The sequence below is a fragment of the Bombus fervidus genome, chromosome 2, assembly GCF_041682495.2.
Source record: "Bombus fervidus isolate BK054 chromosome 2, iyBomFerv1, whole genome shotgun sequence".
In the NCBI taxonomy this organism is placed as follows: domain Eukaryota; kingdom Metazoa; phylum Arthropoda; class Insecta; order Hymenoptera; family Apidae; genus Bombus; species Bombus fervidus.
In genome coordinates, this window is record NC_091518.1 from 18,314,700 (window position 1) to 18,337,075 (window position 22,376).

The 22,376-nt window shown below is 35.3% G+C and overlaps 1 protein-coding gene across 1 annotated transcript in view; it reads right to left on the reverse strand.

Moving 5' to 3' along the window:
• Positions 1-22,376, reverse strand: part of P130cas (Serine_rich_CAS and FAT-like_CAS_C domain-containing protein p130CAS) — a 165,721-nt gene that overhangs the window by 69,310 nt on the left and 74,035 nt on the right. The window contains exon 2 of the mRNA XM_072021893.1: positions 1,912-2,061. Coding sequence (XP_071877994.1) covers positions 1,912-2,061 — 150 coding nt within the window. The remainder of the gene's footprint in view (positions 1-1,911; positions 2,062-22,376) is intronic.

Consider the following 22,376-nt stretch of genomic DNA (forward strand, 5'->3'; position numbering starts at 1 on the left):
TAATACGAGAAGTCAGAATCCAAAAAGTCTGTTCACTATCTGTATTTGACTTACAATTCGTTGAAACATTTAATAACTAAATAGATAAAACAGAAATTCAATTTACATATACTTGATCAACCAGATCACTGTTATTGAATATACAATTCCTTTATAGCGAAACATTTGAAACGAGATGCACGATAACTCTCAAAGATTTTAATAATTTCCTAACAACCTATTCCCTATTAACACTCGCCTAACTTCTTTTAAGTGTTTCGACGCTTACACATTTTCTTTCTTTTTTTATTATTTAATTTGTACTTTACAATTTGTCCAGCTGAACATTTGATAAAGCTTATAAATTACACATATCCTTTATAAACGATATATATATATATTTTATTATCGTGGAGTGTATACATTTAAAATTAGATATCGCGTGGAAATTAAGTATCCACAACGTATCGTGAATGACGTTGCGTCGCCTGATATATCATCGGTGAATGCAAAGAGAATAAATAATATTCTGATGGCGCCCATACGCTGGCTCGTGTGTTTCTTGTCTAGAACAGCTGATAAAGTCTGTCGGACATTGATAGAGCCACCGAGAGGCTTTCACATGAGCGAACACATGTGATCTCGATGAACGCGGACGTTTACGTAAGTGGCTGTTCGATCGTCAACTAGGGCAATTGCGAAATCTTTTAAGGATCAGAGTGGGAAGCTGGTTAAAGAGAGCTTCGATGATGGACGATGCTTGAAGCTTTCTATTTAGCTATATGAGAATGTATGCTGGCTATTGTATGCAGATAGAGACCTAGGCAAATGTGGAACTTTGATGCTGGATCGATTGACAAAGAGCTGTTTTACCGAATAGCTTGCTGGGAAGCTCGTAGGCAAAATGATAATCGAAGATTAATTAAAGATGAAATGATAATTAACTTGAAGATTTCAAGAGACGCGTGGGAATCTGTTTTATAGATTGCAATTTCTTTCTATACCTTTCAAATTAGTTTTGATAATTTCATGATATATCTCTGTTCTTGGTTCTAATTTGAAAATTAAAAACCATTAAAAAGAATAGCTTGAAACGTGTAGGTCTTCAAAAAATATCCTATAGCTATGTATCAAACTCTGAAAAACCAAACTGATCAACCGCATATTTTGTTTGTATTATATTGCATACATCGATCTTTTCGAAAAACTAATGAATTTCTTCTACGAATTTATTTATCGCACTAGCTTGTAGATGATATAAAAAATTATAAACTCCAAGGTAATAAAAAAATGTTTCCAGTATTATTACGAGCATTTTGTACAAGACAAAAATATCGAATATTCTAATAATTAATCCAACCTAGAAATACCCTCTTTATTAGGTTGTCCGAAAAGTTTCTTTCCTTTAACGAGGAAATAATAGACACGATCCATTTTGTTTCGTTGAGATAAACACCGCGACATTTCACAGACTTGGATTCACGTTTGTACGAAGGTGCATTGTTGTAAAAAACACGTTTGCTAAAGAAAGACACTTTTCGGACAACCTAATTGTTTCATAACAACTTAATCTCTTTGACACATAATATTCATAAAAAAAAAAAAAAAAGAAACAATTTCATATAGCATCAGAGATCCAACACATCCTCGCAAGAATTCTTCTTTTATAATCAAACCGTAACGTCAACGTGTAATATTTAAAGATTTATCCAGAATCTTAATGAACTTCCATTTCTCTAAGGAATTTCACGTTATACGAGGTAATTACACGGTTAATTAATTAATAACACTAAGTTATTTACGCAACGAGACTCGACTGTAAGACTAGTACCGCCGTATTTTTTACGTAAAATACTGTAGCCGAGTAAAATATAATCAGCTTCTTGTTGAAAAGTAAAAAAGATGGAAAGTTCCGTTAAAGAAGATAATTACCTGTCTACCTCGCAGAGCGCACAGCCACCATCCCTCGAGGCCAGCGGTGTTTTGTTCCAGGACAGTAAGAACATCGCCTTTTCGAAAAGCAAGCTCGTCCGGAGCTTCCGCGATATTGTCGTACAGGGCACGCGCTTTCACACATTTTTGCTGCAACAGAAATACAAAATTTATGTACTACCGTTCATACTGTAAATCTTCATAGTCGAGAGTTATTGTTATTATTATAACTCTATATTATTATTATTATTACGTTACTTATATCGGGTTGATCGAAAAATTTCATCGCCAGATAATTGAAAGACATACACACTGGCTAAAAAGTATTGAGATTTATTTCTTTTTTTTTTTTTTTAATTTATTTTTAGTAAGGTTTAACGCGAATCATGAATTTGAAATTCTATGTATTTAACGGGATAAATTTTGATAAATTGGGATTTACTTCATTTCGAACATCAAGATAAGTTAAATCAAGTTACTTCAGTTTTCTCAGTCCTGAAAAGCAAATATACATAGTTGTTCTGAGACTTTTGAGCAAGGAACGTATGCATATTTGAATCGTCAAATCGTAGCCTATAAAAAGATGATGTGATCCTACTGGAGAAATTCTGTTCTCGAACATTTGATCGGTTAGTTGTTCTACAGTAAAGCGTATTTTATATGAGTTACATGTAAAGTTTGTAACGAAGACAGGTTTCGTATCTTCCCTTAGAGACGTGATAGGTAAATTGTATAGATTTTTGCTGAACTCTTTGACGATAAAAATGCTTGATCCTTCGAACGAGGCTGTGTATATAGAAACACTGGAAGAATATCTTAACCTTTCGCGTTCGATGTTGTACATACGCAACACTGTACTTTAACAAATTACTAATTAATTAAGTAACAAACGTTTTCATTTTAATCCTGATTTTAATTCACTACATATTTTTCGCTGAAGCGTCAGAAGAACTACGTTTCTATCATTAATAACAGATCAAAAAGGAGCTTCTACAGAGTTCGAATAATCATCGGTGCTGAAAGAATTAATAGCAACAGTGGAACATTGAAGTGTAACAAAAAAAAAAAAAAAAAAAGAAATATGCCAAATATATAGGAGATAATCAGAAATATATAATAATAAATTAGAGATTGATTGATACAAATTTCAGATAAAACGATCGATTTGATTTTTTTTTCTTTTTTGAAAGAATGAAAGCGACGCAAACTTGCCTATCAACATTCACAGAATTAGCGACCAACAAGCCACGTTTCCTCTCAGAGATTGCAGGCACGTACAAAGCGAGTTCGTCCTTCTAATCAATTGAATCCCATAAAATCCTAGCCGTTTCTGCAGCTCGAGCGGCTATTTTGGGAAGCAAAATGTCGCTACGAGATAGAACGAACGTTTCAAACGAAACGGAGGCAAACAATGAACGTGGCTCGCTTACGAGGAAAACCGTCGCCTCGTGTTTCACTGAGGCTTCAAGTGAGTTCAATTAAAGTGCCTCCGTGCTATGACAATGGAATCCTCGCCATCCATTTTTCAGGGCAAACAATGATGTCATGCCGCGACTTTGACGAATGTCGCTGAGGAAACGTGGCGCCTTGATGATCTTAGCCTAAATTAACGAGAGCGTCACACTATCGACGTGGTTGAACCGTGAACGACCCCGTTTTTCCTCATCAATGAAAAAGATACGTTTTGTACGTACCGTGTGCTCTATCAAATGTTTATTGTTCTTCGTCCAACACATTGTGTATAGCTCATTCGCGATATCTAAGTAGCTTTATAATTTTATGAAAATAAGAATCGGAGATTTGTAACGGTAAACGTGTAAATAAGAAAACATTTGTTCGCGGAATTCAACTAGATACATTACGAAACGATTTTTAATTAAAAATTTCAGAATGACCTCCAGATTTTTATTTCGAACAGTAACTGCAAATTAAATTAAATTGTATTTTTGGTATAAAAGCTTGTCTTTATTTATACGCTTGTCATTGGACGATAAATTTTGTAAAATGGGAATAAATTAAAACAGGTAAAAATTGTTCGACTGTATTTCGGAATTTTTTGGCTCCGAATATAGAACATTATTTTTATCGGTAGAAAGGTTGGTTTTGTAAAATTACAAAATTTAGAATGGAATAGAGTTGCTCGATCATATCACGAAATTTTGTTCTAGATATGCAAATCTATCGACATTTTTACATACGAATGAATGAGAAAGTGCAAAAAAACTTTAAAACGAATGAGAATACTTCAGTTACACATGCAATGAAATTTCTTGCTTTATGTAATTATATTCCAACGCAATATGATTTTCTTCCATAGAGCGTGAACGTTTCGATCGCACACATATTATAAAAATTCCTTTTTTGCATCATTGTGTGCTATTTATTTTATTTTCTGCTTTTATTTATTCCATGTTTTGTTGCTTAACGTACGTGAAAAATCACTGGCAAGCTCAAGTGATTATAATTAGTCGGTTAAATATTAAGAAACAATTTATTGCCAATGATGCGAGTAACGAGTAATTGCTATCACAAAAAATTGTGTAACCTATCGTTATTACGATTCAATGAAGAATTTAATAAACTGCTGATTATACGGTAAAACATGGAATTTACAAATTGCTGTTTCTACAAAGTAATTGGATATTATCGTGTGGCAGATAAATTAATGATACGATAACGATGTGTTATAAGGAAAAATGAGCATTAAAAGCTTCAACTTTTTACGATTATCTACGTTTGCCTTTGACAACTTTTGAAACAGCAATTGAATAATGGAAGCTGAATGACAGTTTGTCGGAATGATCAAAGTTCCTTTCAACTGAATTACCGGAGACCGCTGGAACGTTTTCAAAGCTTAATCCTCAATTACCTTGAAACATTCTCGGTTCAAGTTCAGAAAGCAACCTATGACATTTTAGTGTTCGAATAATTCGATGCTTTTCTGACTATATAAAATTGAAGAGAAAAGACTTTAATTTTTCATCATCGAAATAATAAAGATTCGAGTATTTATCTCCATATAATGTAAATCAAATTTTTAGAAATAAAATGAGACAAATTAAATAAAAATATAGCTACGACATATAAAAACTATTTTCCATTGTTTAAAGTTAAATTTCTATTTCTTCCTCTTTATCAACGAATACTTTGCTCGAAGGAATTCAATTCAGAGAATTTCATTACGAAACAACAATGCAATCATTCGACTGTAATTCGCCAATTCTTCAAGACGCTACCTTTTATCTTCAACAAGAGAAGTAAAAGTAAAATCCATTAATTATTGCCCGTTCTTAATTACTGCATTCTGCAGCGTACTCTTAGAGGTATGCCGATAATTAGCCCGCAGTTTCGTCACCTCGATTAATCATGAATTAAACGATGACATTTCCGCAATGTAGATCGTGCGAGCCACGAAGACGATCGAAAGCGTAGCCAAAGGTTTTAATCAAGAAGTAATTAGTAGAAACCGCTACGTGAGTAACTGCCATGCACGAGTGATCAAACGTGATTGGAAATTAATCTCGAATTAGAGAAATTAATTTCCCTTCTAATTCAGCTTTAAATGTCTCTTGATCGGCCACTTTGACATTCAATTACGAAACTCTAAGATTTACACCGATATTTATATATTGGATGTCGCTATCATATTTATTGCTTTATTGTGATATAACTATATTTGAAAATCATCTCAAGTTTGTTGAATTATTCGACACCTTATATATGTATATGTGATTCTTTCAAATTTATCTTTAGATAAAATTGAAATTATTATTTTAGCTGAAATAAATTTCATTGTTGAAGATGTATTTTTCAGGTACACTAACATAATATATGAGTTTGCTAACTCTTTTTAAAACTCGTTTAAAATCTACTAAATATTTTAAGGAAACTAAAACACTAGTAACTCACTATAAGACAGCTAGCAAGGAAGTATGTAATAAAAAATCTCAATTTTGAATTTCTAAATGAAACATAATTGCTTCGGTAAATCTCATCGTCAAAAAATATTAACTTCGCGAGCGCATTTTATTTATCCATGAAATTTAAGACAAGTAAATTTTATTTTAAGTCGTATACAAATATATTACGCTATCGCATTAAGAACTGATCTTTAAATCTTTCTTCAATGTTCCAGAATCATTAAGCGTTACGAAAAACAAATATACTCAGTCACTAAGTACTTTCCATACATCAACCGATAATGATATTAATATTCTCCTACATACATCATCTAAAACCAGGCTAACGATTCAATGACTCAATTCCATCTACTCTCCCCTACATTATCAATGTCCAACGCAACAAGTGACATATGACGTCCAAGTAATTGAAATTCCACTTTCACATACTCTAAAACTTTCCCTGTTAATTAATATCCTGGCGAATACTTCAAGTTCACTGTAGCCAGCGTATGATCCACACATCGATCCTATTTTAAGGAGGATCGAGCCGTGGCGAACCCGACGTTAAGTCGTCGAAGAATGCAGTTTAGTCCCATAAAAGGATGCTGGGCTGCCAACGCGTGTCAGGCTAGTCTGGCAGGTACACGCAGGTACTCACGACCTTTCGAACTGACAGCTTTCGGTTCTCAACGGTTAAAACGATACAAACCGGGTCATCGAGCGACTTCCGCAATACGAATAATTATATGCGACGAGCGAGCATAATTAGGCCTTCGAAGTATTTTCGCGTAATAAATTTAGAATTCTATTTTACAAACAATTTTTATAATCTTGTAAGTTACGAGTTAATAATTGAGGGAAAGGGATTAAGAGATACTTTTTAAATGAATCGCTTCTAAATACTTTTGAAAGTTTTTCCTGCGCTTAAGCACGCCGTTATCTTCTCTGTATTTAATTTTCTTTGAAAAGTCTTCTTCATATATATATACCATTGTCAGTTCTATATTAATTTTGCGAGCAAACTATACTTCATCTTCAAAATAATTGAAATCTCTTTATCGTTTTTCCATCTGATAAATACTATTCCAGGTATTCCAAATGTTTGAAGAATAAATTTTCCATTATGTGCGAAAATCGTATAGGTTGTGAAATTTCACTGTCCATTCTGTTTATCACATTCTTCGATATTTCAACCTTTCGATCATACGAGCTTTCGTTTCAAGCTGTATTTCCCTGTACGGAAAACAAAATGTCAAATAATATGATTGCTCTTTTGATTGAAAACAAACAAAAAAAAAGGGTATAAAATATTCGAGATAAATTCGCCAATAATTGTATGCACAGTTTTTATTCGAAAATATAAAGGCATTTTTAAAACGAAATGAACTGTTGGTCGACTGCAACTTCATTCGAGGTATTTGTTACATCTGGAAATTAGCATTGTTGGAAGCGGAAATGAAGTTGATGGAATTGTTAATGTTATTTGATTGTTTGAGCGGTAGCGTGAAATTAATGGTTTCGTGTAATTACATTTGAGATCTTTGTGCCGTGAACCATAGTGCGCTTATGACATCATTGCAATGGAATATTCCTTACGGGGATTCACGTTAAACCCCTTGGTAAGTGGGACTCTAACTTGACGGAGATAAGTGTAATTGGTGTAATTTAAGGTGCACGCTTAAAACGTTTCTCTCCTTTGTTATGCCAGGTCAGTTTGTGGCTATGCTTTCAACGAAGTCCCTCGTGATTGCTACGTTTACGTTAATTAAAAACAAGATATTATCTTGACATGATCTTTGGTGGTTCATTGACATCGTTTGGGAATTTCGAGAAAGTAAGTATTGTTTAAAAGTATCTTATTAATTAATACGATTTAACGTGATATTCGGTTAATTAACAGTCTCAATATATTCTGTGTCGTTCGTTTTTTTTTAGTAAAAAGAACAAATTATGGATTTTAAAACGCGTGGATATATTTTTGCGTTACAAATACTTTTTAATGATCAAGTTTTGCACGTATGAAAAGCTAACAAACGAGAATACATACATATGAGAAAATTGGAAAATAGCTGTACACGCAAGTAACATGCAAAAGAGTCCAATTTTAAAAATAATTCTTTAAACTTGCTTCACGCGCGCAAGCAAGTAAAAAGAGAAAAAATATCGAGTTTTGTCGTTCTATAGGTAGAATTTTATTTGTGACCTTTGGAACTCCCCGCTTTGATATGAAACGTAGAAATCAATAATCGCAATGGACAGATTGCTTCGTATCAATACGATGATATAGCGGTGAAACGCAGTAGTATGATAGTAGCAGATAGACTAACCAACTCTATGTATTTATAAAAGATCTAAATACGTCAAAATATACAAAATTTTCAAAGTACAATTTTTGTTATAACATTCAGAGACCGAGACAAATTTCTGCTTGTCGTTACCAGAGACTCTACTTGTTTATTTGTTTATAAAAATACGAATTCCACAAGATTTGAGAATTTGATTTCGAACAGACGAATAAAACAAGATTTAAAAAATATATATGCGTAAAATAAATACGTTATTTTTAATAACTGCAACTTACTAATCCCTTAACTAATAACTTAGCTAACAATAAAAATTAAAGCGTATAATAAATACGTTATCTTCGATTCAGATGACACGCAAAGAAAAAAAAACAAGAATTTACAGCAACATCCCACTTTCCGCGCACAAAGAATTACAATCAGAAACTGCAAGCTTCAATCAACTTCAGGTTCTGCACAAACTACATAGAGGCAGTGACGCGACAGACGAAAGTTCGTCAGTTCCATTAACGGCGTGGCGCGTGTTCCGGCGTTGGCGAAGCATTAACCCGAAATAATCCCAGCGAATCACGTCGATCGGACGATGTAATTCGATTAAAATCCGCCCCATAGCGAGCGGCCCCCTATGCAGCATCATTGTATCTTCATAATGCAGCCTTTGTTAGCGAGCATACCTGTACCGACACGGATGCACCTGCGCAAACATTTTCACGCGAGTCCTCGTGATAGCATCCACGACTGAGTCCGTGCTCTTGCGTTTCAAACGCACGCTCTTATGCATACTAATGTTTACGATCAAATCAAATCAATCAAAAATCGAGCAAAATAATTTCATCAATTTATAGTAACAAATGGGGAAAGTCTACTAAAATATAGTATGTGAGTTAATAATAAATTGTTGAGTAAAACGTATGTTTGCTATCTTGTTGAATTAGCTGATCATAAGATGAAGGATCATGATTATGAACTTGACCATTTACCGATAACATACCGAGCCAAGTAACTGTGTGTTTGAAGAAACCAATAATCAATGGAAAATAAAATCAACGATAATATTTAATACGAAGACTAAGGAGAAAACACCCCACTGACCTTACTAAAGAAATAAAATAGTCAAACTCGAAGATAGTATCCCGCTGGGGGTAGCCATGCACATGTTATTTAACAATTAAATTACACAAATTTACCAAATGTCCGGCTGGACAAATTGTAAAGTACAAATTAAATAATAAAAAAAAAAAAAAATATTTAATACTATACGATAACGATAACATTTTAAGACTTCCATAAGCCAGATTGTCACGCTTAATAATATTAATCGTCACAAGGCTGCTCAAGGCTTTCAGGTGGAAGCCGTGTCCAAACGAAATTTCTTTCCCACGTTTTGCAGCTAGTTTCTTCAAGGTCTAAAAACACGCAATGAAAACTTTTTTTTCAGACCTTAAAGAAGCTACCTGCGACGCTAACGAAACGTCGGAAAGAAATTCCAGTTGGACACGTCTTCTACCCGAAAGCCTAGCACTGCGTTCCGCACAACTATTCAATGACCATTCAATTTATGCTAAATATCCAAAAGGTATCCTAAAATCCTAATGCTTATAACCATCAGCATATACGTATATACGGATGAACGTGCACATGACGATGTATCGTTCGCTTGTATTATTGCTACATCGTTCTAACCGTTGTAGATTGCAACGTGTTATTCCAAACACGAGGTCGTCTTCCCTAACATTCCCATTAGGGGGACCACGGCCACGTCCTCCCAACGACCATTGTGCGATGGCTCCTGGACAATCTCCATGCGAAGGATGAAATTATTCGCTGCTCCATGGCGGCTGGTATGCGTCCAGGAAAATGGTTTAACCCCTCGGAAGGTCGTGTGAGCAAACACACAGTGCTTCGAAAAATCCTACTAGTTGGAATTTTCTGTGTCTTTAGACGTTGAGTCGTGTGGGTTAAGTATGCAAGGAAGTCGTCATTCTTTACGTTCGTTTCGCTAATCTCGCTTGATAAATGAAATTTTAATGGAGTTGTTTGATTCTGGGGAAATTAAACGAAGTTGGTGGATAAAGAACAGAGACAAAGATAGGTCATGTTTTTTTTTTTTTACGCTAGTAAGTAAATTGCGAATAATTAGGTAGATATGTTAATCATTTGTCTCTTTACAATTTGCAATTTAAGTTACAGAGATAATAGTTTTGCCAATGTTACGAAGTTTAAATTGGTGTTTCTCGTGTATTAAAATTAATTTACCTATGTCAAAGAAGCTTGTTATACGGTACATGATGTGGAAGTATAATGAAACTTGTATTGACAGCAGCATATTGCATCAATGTTTCCTGAACCTCTCGTAGTCCTTGCGAGCTCAATATGTCTACTCTTCAGAATGTTACCAATTTCGGATAATATATTAAAAGAGACGTTCCATCGTAATACAGTCTCAAATTTATATGCAACGCTTTGCAATTATATTTTGTTGTACTTCGTACCAATAATAAGATACTGCATGAAACGTTGAAATAAGCGTGAACTATGCTCTAATACAAAATGTATGCATTGTGCAAAATATACAGCATAAAAATCGATTTTTGTAATCGTTACAGTAACGAAATATATTCGATTATTTTCAATATTGTCTGTCAAGATGAAACCAATCTTCTAATTGGATAATCAAAATTTGTCCTACTCGTTATGAAACAAACATATTATATTAGAAATTGACATTGAAAAATGATCATCATATCGGATGAAGAAAGACCAGCGATTTATTTAAACGATATTCTAGTCCGTAAATGAATATTCCAAAGTCAATTTACAAGTAGAACTCTTCATCAACGTAGATCCAGCCATGTATTATCTCTTTCTTCTTATTTCATTTCATACTTTTCGTTAAAATTTTCGCTATGGTCTATAGATATAGCTCCGAGTTATAGTTGCTAGTTAAACTGCACCAGAATTCAATCGAGGAAATTTAATTAAATGTCGAAACGAATGTAAAGGGTAGGAAAGGCAGAAAACGATAGCACAATTTTTGTAATAAATGGAAGCAGAATATTGGAGAAATATTAGATTGTTCTTGAAAATTACGACGAACGGTATAAATTATTCCATGGACAGAATTAAAAATATGAATATTAACGAATTAAGCGAAATGGGTTTGATGGGAAGTCTTCTTTTTTGCTCCATGTCCTGAATTCTGATTTATTAGGTCTTTAGTATATTTGCAAAGAATTCTTTCCAACTGGAAGAATAACGCGATGAAATTATACGAGAAAATAGAAAATAGTATGTTTAATTACTTTGTGTCTTCGCCATTCTAACTATGCTATTTCAACATAAATTTTGAAAATAGACACTCTCGTACCTGAGTGTTAATTTAACGCGCTCTTATCAAAAGAACCAACATTAGCGATTTATAGAACTCTATAAAATTAGACGAACGAGGTCATCTGAGAGATACCAGACGTTTTCTTCAAATAGCTCTATTTTATTAACAGAATGGAAGTCTCACAACAAACGATTCGAACAAATAATTAAACTTTGGTACTTTATCACAGCCTATTTACATTTGGACTACTCGTGTTCTACTTCACTCTTTGTGTATTTAGCTGTGATTAATAATAGAACTTATTCAGTATTTAGTAACAAACATTCGATGATTACTCTTCGATGATACTCTTTTAATTCAAAGTTTATTTAATCGTTGTTACTTAGTAAATATATTAAATCTAAATTACCAAAAGATACACAAAATTATAATTTAAAGGTAAAATTAAGCAAACAGACAGAGATGGTATAAACAGCTCTTAAAATGCAGGCAAACATTTTTGATAGAATAAAATATACAAGACGTGCGTACCACATCGATAGTTCTTGCATTACGTAATTCATTACGTTTTAATAAACCTCAATATATAGCAGGACCATAATTCAACGCTTATTGTATGCCTAAGATATGCTGTATACTAACTTTTTATTAAATACGTATATATTCGCAATATCTTATAATTAAAAATAAAATATCATGTAATTTCTACATAGATTGATTTTCACATTGATTGGAAATTTGACGACGATCGTAACAATCGAGTTTCATTACAACGTGAAAAAATTTTCAAAATGTTTCATATAGCGCATACGATATGCACATAAAAGTTTTCTATAATAACTGTTGAAATATTTGACGAGCCAAAGTATTGTCTATGCACGAGCCGGAAATATATTCAAAGCGACTCAAAACGTTTCACAGAGTACACCGCTGCTCATAGAACGTTGCGTGGATGACGAACTAAATATTAGGATCGAAAGGTTTAATAAACCGATCCATTTAATGGACTATGCACCTGACTAAGTCCATGCAAAACGTCCAACACCGATGGAATTTAATATCCGCGAGGAGGCAGCCACTGAAATTCCAGATCGATGAGAACGGCCATATTTTCCAATTGATCTACATTCCGATCGCTCTCTGAACAAATATTTATGCGACCAGAATACGTATATAGACCGTACGATACGCGCCTACTGGTGGAAAAGGTGTTTCGACGGCTCTTAGGTCCACTCCTAACGTTACGTATTCTCGTATATCTCGAATCTAAAGCGTGGGTCGATCCTAAACCAATATTTTGACACGGGGCCACCGTCATCTTTTCTTCGAGAGCTTGTACATTGACTAGGATTCAGTCATCTCGCGGTTTATGACATTAACATAAGTAGAGTGTATATATCGAACGACATGCACGTGAGATGAGAAAAGGGGATAACGGAGTGGTAATTGAGTAAGTTGAATAATAACGTTTTGGATAATTAATAAACTGCGGATTTTTATGCGTTTATGAGAAAATATGAAAGCGTAAAATTACACAAAATGCACATGACACAAAAAAAAAAAAAAAATATATATATATATAATATACAAAGTGTAGTGCTTTCTGTAATATTGGGTTGGCAACTAAGTGATTGCGGATTTTGTCATTAGGTGGTATTGATAAAAAAGATATGAAATAAAATATGAAAGCGTAAAATTACACAAAATGCACATGATACAAAAAAAATAAAATATATAAAATATACAAAGTATAGTGCTTTGTGCAATATTGGGTTGACAACTAATTGATTGCTGATTTTGTCAATACCACCTAATGACAAAATCCGCAATCACTTAGTTGTTAATCCAATACGTAGTGGATAACACAATTTTCTACCGAAGTCCTATTTTCTTCGTTATATTTTCAACGACGCGAATCTGCATACAAATTCGCAATCTAGCGATTATAGTAGAACTTCGTTTAATTGAATTTGTTAGGGGACAAACAATTTTTATGTATAATTGGACTTCGTAGATTTTCCTTACTACGTACTTATTATTTTCCGTTCGTATAGGAGGAGTTCTCGTTGAGGTAAGTGAATTCAATCAGCAAAAATTCATTGATAAATAATCGGGTGTTAATTGGTATTTCGTTCCACTAAATGGAATTCAGATAAATGGAGTTCTACTGTATATTATGTAAAAGACGACATATGTCATGGATTTCAATGATCTTGATATATGTTACAATGTCGATACTGTCGATACACGGATGCACATTAATGACAACTCAATGTATGGTTAGGATATCTTGTAACTGGTAATGAAGCGGAAACGGGATGATTCTACGTGATAAAATAAATTGAGGATATAGAGAAGAATTTTTTTCTACGAGCTTTTGCTCTTCGAGAAAATTAGTTTTAAATATTTGTTCGGCTATGCTCGATCTAATTTCGTTCGATTTTGATTCGTGCAGTTAATTAACTGCGTCTTTCGAAGAAATAGAAACTATCGGATGATGTTTAAAACAAAGATTTATTTAGTGTTTAATGAAACTGATTATCAGAATACGCTAGAGTGTGTTCGCAGAAATTGTCATCGATACAAAGAACAGAATGAGAAACATTTTCGACAATTTATAAGCTAACAAACTTCACTGTATGCTGTCAATATGCTATTTTACAGTGTATTCTGTTTTATCCAATGCAATAAATATAAGCAATAATGAGTCTTTAAATCGAAACATAGTTAAATTCAAGTACGAGTACCAAGCAAATATTCAAAGCCAATTTCCACGACGATACAGCGTACAAAATATTTCTGTTCTACATTTTCAATTTATTTTGTCATCGTGTAGAATCATTCTCCTACTGGATTCTCTTGTGCGATTGAACCACGCAACATTATTAGCGAAATTTTACAAATCAGCAAAGATAGTAAATTTCTTTGAACGAGAACAACAAGCTTGACGATAAAGAACATGGAATTTCAGAAGTTATTTTATAAATTGAAAATTATTTGGTTCTTCGATATGAAATTGGAAAATTGTACAAGGGAAGTCTATAACCCACAATTTGTATCTTGTCAATTCGCTAATAACATCGTAAATTATTGCGCAAGTGGAACCCGATTGCATCTACCTGTCGCTAGTCACAAGCCATTCTGTGCATCGAATTGATCCAATTATTTAGACAAATTGAAACAAAATCTCGTTATTTCTTCGACATGCCATATATATTGTTAAGAAACGAGCTTGTCGTTTGTTTTTCTTACTTTTATCTTGGTTCGATTTCATCGGCGAAATTATTTGACGACTGTCTTCCATATGCAAATGTGTCTACAGCATGGTCGTCAGATTTTGTATTTTCCTTCTCGCGGAAAAATAAATCTGGGGACTTTACGAGGATAGAGAACCATAAATACGAGACGGAAACTCAGCTAAAACTAGACCAAACAACCGCGCTCCCAGTTATTTGTTCGGCTGGCTTTATATGGTAAATCACGCGAGGCTTTACTTTCGCGCGTTGTCCTTCGTTTTATGAATCATCTTTTCTCTCTATTTCAAGCTATATAATATAATACAGCTATCTGAAAGATTTTTGCTTCCGTGAAAGCGTCAGAGAAACGGGTTTATTTGTTTATCGTCCATTGGCATACATATTTACAAATTTTACATTGTCAGCTTTTTATTACATACGAGTATATGTAGTAGTATGTATTTATGTAAAATGATACGAATTTTAAAATGTACTTTGCTTTTGACATCTTACGTATATTTTATTATTGTAGGTTTCTGCATAATCGTACTCGCCTTAAATGCACAAACATTCTCAATCTAGTTACTACCGTCGCATAAGAGCAGAATAAAAGTATTTCGTTAAAATTTGAAAATTATTTCCTCATTGAATTCCTATTCTTCAATCGCAAAAAAGAAACCGATAGAAAGATCGTTACATAATATCGTTAAAATTTTTTTTCAAGATACTACACAACCCAGAAACTAGTATAAAGTATCACGGTGGCTCGATAAATGTTTGTATTGAAATATCAATATACGAGAATAATTATTCAATTATCGTGCAAATCAATAAACAAGTAAATTCTAACACCAACAACTTCATTTCCAGAAACGAGAAATCAGAATAAAATATCGTACAGGCGTTCAAGAAATATCTACATCGAAATACCACTACTTTAGAACAATTATCTAATTATCTCACCAATAAGAAACACATAAACCTCTCGATATTACAAAAAAAATTTCCCATCGTTTCGAAAACCAAAGCTGATAGAAGCTGCAAGAAACAATTCTACACGCGTTCCACGGATATTTATTTTGAAATGCCCACGCATGAAAGCAATTATTCGAGTATGTTACACGTAAATTCCAAAGATGTCCACTCGAATAACCTCGACAAGCGAAACTACGAAAGGAACTTACGGATGCTCGAGAAACACCAACAACGCAACGACGCGAAAAACGAGCGCGCGAGTAGCGTAACAAGTGCAAGCTAATTATTTCACGCTGTCGGCGAAAAGCGCATCGTCGGCGCGGTTCTCGAGCGCGGCACACCGGCGATAAGGCGGGTTCGCACCAGGGCGGCGCGCGATAAGCGCGCGGATTACACGCTGGATATTACGCGACGAATATTTTACCGCCGCTTTCCCGCTCGATTTCGTATGCAAAACGCCGGTTGTCCCCCGCTGTTAGAGCCGTTTGCTCGACCCATGGCAGCTCGTAGCCCAAGCAGGCTCGTCGTGACTCAGTTTCCGAAGTGTATTTGATCGAGAGGGCACACGTGCCGGATCTGGGGCTGCACAATGCTCCCGTGTCGACCGAGAAACTCGTTCAAAACCGTCCACGGGCTCGACGAACACGCGTTATTTCACCCTCCCCATAATAGGCGCAATTTCCCGTGTACAAAATACACGTGCGCGGTTTCATAAGGGGCTGCAAGAGTTTTCGCGACAAGGAGCTTGAATAAATTTGAGGGATGTAAATATTGACGTGTTCGTGCCAGTGTTTTAGTCGTGTCTCTCGTCAGCTGCGCGAAAAATTTAGGATCGTGGAACGGGGTCAAAGAAACGTCTGTGAGGATGATGGATACGGAATTGGTGATGAGAATTGGGAAAGTTCGACGAGCAATTGGAAGAGATACAGCGATTCGTGGGTTAGAGGGTTTGATGTACCCAGTTTCTTGCGAGTTTTTTTGAAGGCGTGACAAGTATGGAATTTGGAGATGGTCCGACGTTGATTTGAAATTAAAATGTAAAACGTTTGCAGGAGATACTTACAGGAGTTTGATGGATCGGGGAAATTTTACTTTCATATCGCATGACGGATACTGGTTACGATTTGATATTTTTATTTGTTATAAAGTTGATCTGGTCGACAGATAAACGGTTGTGACGTTTTTCCAATTTTTATAAGAGACTATTATAATGTACAAATTTTTTAAACATGTTTGAATACGTAATATAGAAATATTGCGAATCTTCGAAAAAGAAAGTTAAATTTTTTCAGGGATGAAGTTATTGAAATCGGAGAGAGATAATTTTTTTGCCGTGTTTTTCTTCTTCTATCCTTCAAATGTAATTATTTAAAACATATTCGTAGATATTAAACGAGACACGTGACGTTAAAAAGTATTTTTGAACGTCTAAGAAATATTGAGTAACACATACGTATATGACCATTGTATTTTTGATATCTTTCAGATTCGTGTACGAACTGAACAAAATTTCATTTTCCTTAATCTTCTCTAAACACATCAGCTACTTTTCCTTTACAAGCGACAATCAGTAACCGATTAAAACCGACAAATCGATCTAACATCGTCAAAAACCAATCTTCGTCTACATCAGCCAGAAATTCTTTGATCAATCTTGAATTAATCATACTTTAAGTAATTCTTCGATACGCAATTACACTGCCTCCGCAAATAAACCAACGAACTACCTTGATACGCGTATTCCACGCTAAAACCACCCCCCTAAGTCACATCGTTAAAAATCCTCGCTGTTCCAGCACCATAATCTCATCGAATACCCGGTATCAATATGGAAAGAAGGAAAACGAGAAGATCCCTTCGCTGCAGCCAATCCCAGGAGCCAATCGAGGGATCTTTAAACGACGTCTCATCCCAGAGTCACCCCCGTGCTCGCTAGGGTAGCGACACGGGACGCGTTTTCCTGGTAGCCGAGCGTGAGCTCGTAAAAATCTTCCCTTTTAATCTGCTTTTCGGTCCACAGCGACATCGACATCGACAAAGGTGGCCTGATGACGAAGAGCCGAGAGAGCTTGCGCACAAAGCAGGCCGCGCCGGTATCGTAATACCACAAAAGCCACACAGCCAGCTCGCGATAAGTAGCCTCATACCGATACAGATTCGTCGAGGCGTGTTTAACTACAGGGAGGGTTAAAATCGCTTTGCGACACGTGCCCGTTCACGGGGCAGAGCATCGTCGCGAAACACAGCCCCTCTCGCCGACTTCACCGGGCTGTTCGACCATTTTCGTTGTCATCGTGCGTCGTCTGAACGATCGGTCCTCCCCGTAATTAACGTCCCCTTCCCCATCCTTCCTTCAGCTTCCCGACAACCTCTAATTACGCTCTTCCGCGACGAGAGAGCCTTGGATAGAAGACTGATTAGAAATTGAGCCCCGAGAGCTTTTCCACCCCTTTCTTTGATAAGAGCCCGGCCCAGCCACTTTCAACGCTTTACGATGGAAACTTTTTAACATTTATTCGCCGTTATATACTTTGGTTTGCTTTTTCCAAGGGTTCGGAGAGGTGAAAGGTTTCCAAAGACGATTGAGAAGAAGATCGATGTTAATTTTTGCTGGCTATATCGGTTTTCCAAGATCGTGGAATCGAATGCTTTTTCTCATAAGGGTTAAACTATTTTCAGGTACTCTATGTTCTTCTTATTTATCTGCTTTTGTTTTATATCTATCTTATTTGTTTCTTTGGTTTTCATTCTTCACTTTCGCCTCTAATTTAATTTAAATTTTGTATACGTATAAGAAAAACGTAGCAGATTATTTGGGAGTAACGTAAAATCTAATCAACGTACATTACACAATTTCCATCCCTTGTACTTTGAAGTTTGAAATATCGATTTTATAGCTACGTGAAAGTAACTCTTTGTGAAACTTTTAATAGAAACTCTTTGATACAATATACTTAAACCTGAAAAAATAAGAACTTCAGAACTACAGAAATATCGCAAGCATATTCGATCTTTCTTAGTAAAACCAAAATCGCGTATCGCGTCCAAAGATATAAATTACGCCATGTATAAACCCGAAGACTTGGATAAACTTTAAACTATTCGATGGAATACCACGTAAAGGAACAAAATCTGCGTGTCCAATGAACCGTGCAAACGCACATTACTATGCCACTTCGGATAGCACTTTCTAGCATCTCATCCTACACACTTAAACACGCTTATACAACGCTATTCGCGAGTGTCACTATGTCACTATTACTTTTGTATCCGCTACTCGAGCGCCGATACACGTTCGATATACAAGGTGTCTCAAGTTTTTCTGAAAATATGATACCAGACGAGGACTAAATCCTGATGGTTTTTCGCGAAAATTTTCTACAAGTGAAAATAAAATGGCGCGATATCCAATACCCTTCCCACCTGTCTCAGTATCATTGATATTAACGCTATAACTATCAACCTGTAATGTATATTTAAATATATTAATCACATCGGTTATAATTATACTACGAACATAAATAACGTAGAAACCATTTGTCTGTCCCAATAAAAATTAATATTAATTCTACCACAAGCATTTGTATATTTTTAGTAAGTGTAAAAACAAAAATATCTGAAACTATCTTTTGATTAGGTATACTTTTTCATATTTCATACAATATAAATGAAAACGAAAGCAGAAGAATATTATATATTTCTATCTTTTACCTATTCCTCTTAATCGTTCCTTTTCCTACTTCTGTATTAGGTTGTCCGAAAAGTTTCTTTCGTTTCATAAGGTGATAATAGATGAACAACAATTTTTGTATTATATTATTTTTCTATTCGTTTCGTTCTATCTCTATTATGTTCGTGCATAATTCAATAAACTAATATAAAGCAAAAAACATCGTGCGTCTATTGTTTCCTTATAAAACGAAAGAATCTTTTCGGACAACCTAATATTTCTATTTTATTCGTTTTCTGGCATTTGATTTTTCAACATTCAAAACGCGATTCATCCTCGTGTTAGTCGAGTCACTGTATCAAACGAAAAATTCATCCAGTCCATTGAAATTTATATCCACTTCATTATTACGATAACCTTTGAACGAATCGTTAAAATCGTCAATTTCCCTCCTAGCAAAGTACAAACTTACGTTTATGTGAAATTTGTTTCTTATTCTCATTCACAGAGTACTGCTATCATATTGTAGAAACAGATTAGCTACAAGGACACCCTGTAGATATATAAATTTATTTCACCGTCTTCGCATCCGTCTTCGAGCCGAGTCCCGTTACGGCGATAGTTTCAAGTGGACTCTCGCAGAAGAGTGTACACGAGTGTCTGCAAGTCTGTAATCCAATTACAAGCAGGCTCGTAAGCTGCTCCGTGTAGTTCGAGAATCGTATAAGTGCTGTTTACGCGTAACGTTGAAGCTAACGCATCGATGGGATGAGAGAAAGAGAGGGAGAGAGAGAGAGAGAAAGAGAGAGAGGACGACGAATAATAGGATCGAACTAATCACTTGTAAATTCGTCCGGAGAGGATTTGTCGTGCTTGGCGATTTTTTTTGTGATTCAAGCGCCGTAAAATCCACCATCCAGCGAAAACCAATCCAACGTCTGGATTACGCGTACGCTCGATTAATTTAAATACCGCAAAACTGATCCACGTTTTATACTAAATCGCGTACGCTGAGTATATATGTATAAAATAAGCAAACAGATCGGTAGAGAAAAAGATTTCATCCTGATTCGCGTGATATGTCACTTTGATCGTTGCATAAAGATAGATATTCTGTATTTGCAAAGATATTTTCGTTTTTCGCGAGAGAAATTGAAAAGCGTATTTTTCAGTCGAACGTTTTGCGTGAATTGTTTCGTTGAAGACGAGTGCGTTTGTCATATCGGTAGTTCGCTGACCGGAAGCATAATTTTGGAAATAAATTCCTACACGCGTTATTCTTTAATAAATTTATGTACGACTTTATCGATTCATAAAATATTCAAAATCACGAACAGATTATTAAAATCGGGAATTATTATTTTCATAAACGATAAATATTATTGCAATACTTGTTATTCGATATCAATAATAAACGATACATAGCACGTGGTATTATTTCCATAAATTGTAAAAGGTAAAATACTCGTTATAGCTCGTAGTAAAGGCAAGAAAATTTAAGTCCTACCTTTTTCATAAAAATATCTGAATATTTCAAAAAAAAATCTCTAGTCTAGTCATTACGTATCTTGCACCTTTCCTCGCGATTCTTTTCTTCGATTAACGTTAACACCAATTATCAATCCTATGTAAAATAATCACATTGCAATGCGCAAGCATAACGTATAAACAAAGTGCGTGGAAAATAATGTACAGTAAATAGTAGAACATATAAATAATAAACAGAGCTTGCTTGTATGTATGTTCTAAAATCCTCGTATCAATATCTCCATTAATTTAAAAGACACAATGCAGTAAAAGATACAAAGAGAGACTTTGATACGCTCGTTTCTCCTCCATTCCCATAAATTCCAGCCAACAGGCTCACGAGCGCGCACGCGATAATTCAATTCCACAGAAATCGAACAACGATTCACTTTGATAATTACAGACGTTACGAAAGAGCACGTCGAACATGACAGGGGAATGGAAGGTAGCAAGTCGAAAGGCTGTTCGTCAAAATGTAGCTACACCAGGGGGCAAGCTATATTTCACGTAAAGATGCGTTTCTGACAGAATTAATTAGAGCGGGACCGCACGCTGCGTACTTTGGGGAAAAAAATAGTGAACGAAAACGAAAGAAGCAGAGAAAGGGAGGTGGAAGAATTGGAATTCCTGGTTGGGGGGTGGCGGACGTTCGAGCGACCATGGGGGGTGCTTTTCAGTCGCAGCACGACGAAACAAAAGCCCAAGCCATCGGAGACGACTGATTAATGAGAGACGTGCGTGCAGAGAACGACGACAATTATGCGACTCGGGATACAAACTGCCCACGCGTCGTCTCATTGTCAATGGAGGAGCGTGTGTATTCTCTCCTCTCTCTTTTTCTATCTTTTAACTCTCTCACACTCATTTTTCAAGGAGAAAATAATCGTGAGACTGGCATCCATCGACGGTGGCCTGTCATTCATGAACACGCGTGACTAAACGAGACTTCCTCTGCTCGCTGCGATTTTTTAAACCCTCTGGAATGACGCGTGGATTTCAGATTCTTTTATCGTCGACAAAATGTATAAAATATAGGAAATTCGTCCGTGGCTTTATCACGTAGTACGTGAATATCTGGTCCTCGTTTTTCAGAGGATAACGAGAAAGAAAGTAAAGACGTTCTTGACGAAGTAGATAAGGCTTGTAACGTTTTAATATCTCTGGGATTCCAGATTGTTGTGAATTCTTTGTGCTGTTACGATCGACGAAGAAAATGGAAACCATTGGAGGAAACGAAGAAAAGAGACGTTATAATTCCTTGGCGACGTATGGATGATGGTGTTCCAATAAATTGAGTTTCGGTAAAAGTCTGATAGGTTTTTATGCCAAGCTTTGAAAATTTGCATTGGTCTCGTATCAATAAGTACAACATTTGTATCGTGCGTTCATCTTCGATAAAATTATATCGTATGTGCTACAATATATCTATAGATAATAGCCGTATCTACGGTAATAAACATTGCCGACTGAATATCGATTTGATTGTAATTTATGTAAATTTCGTGTCAGATTTTTATCATG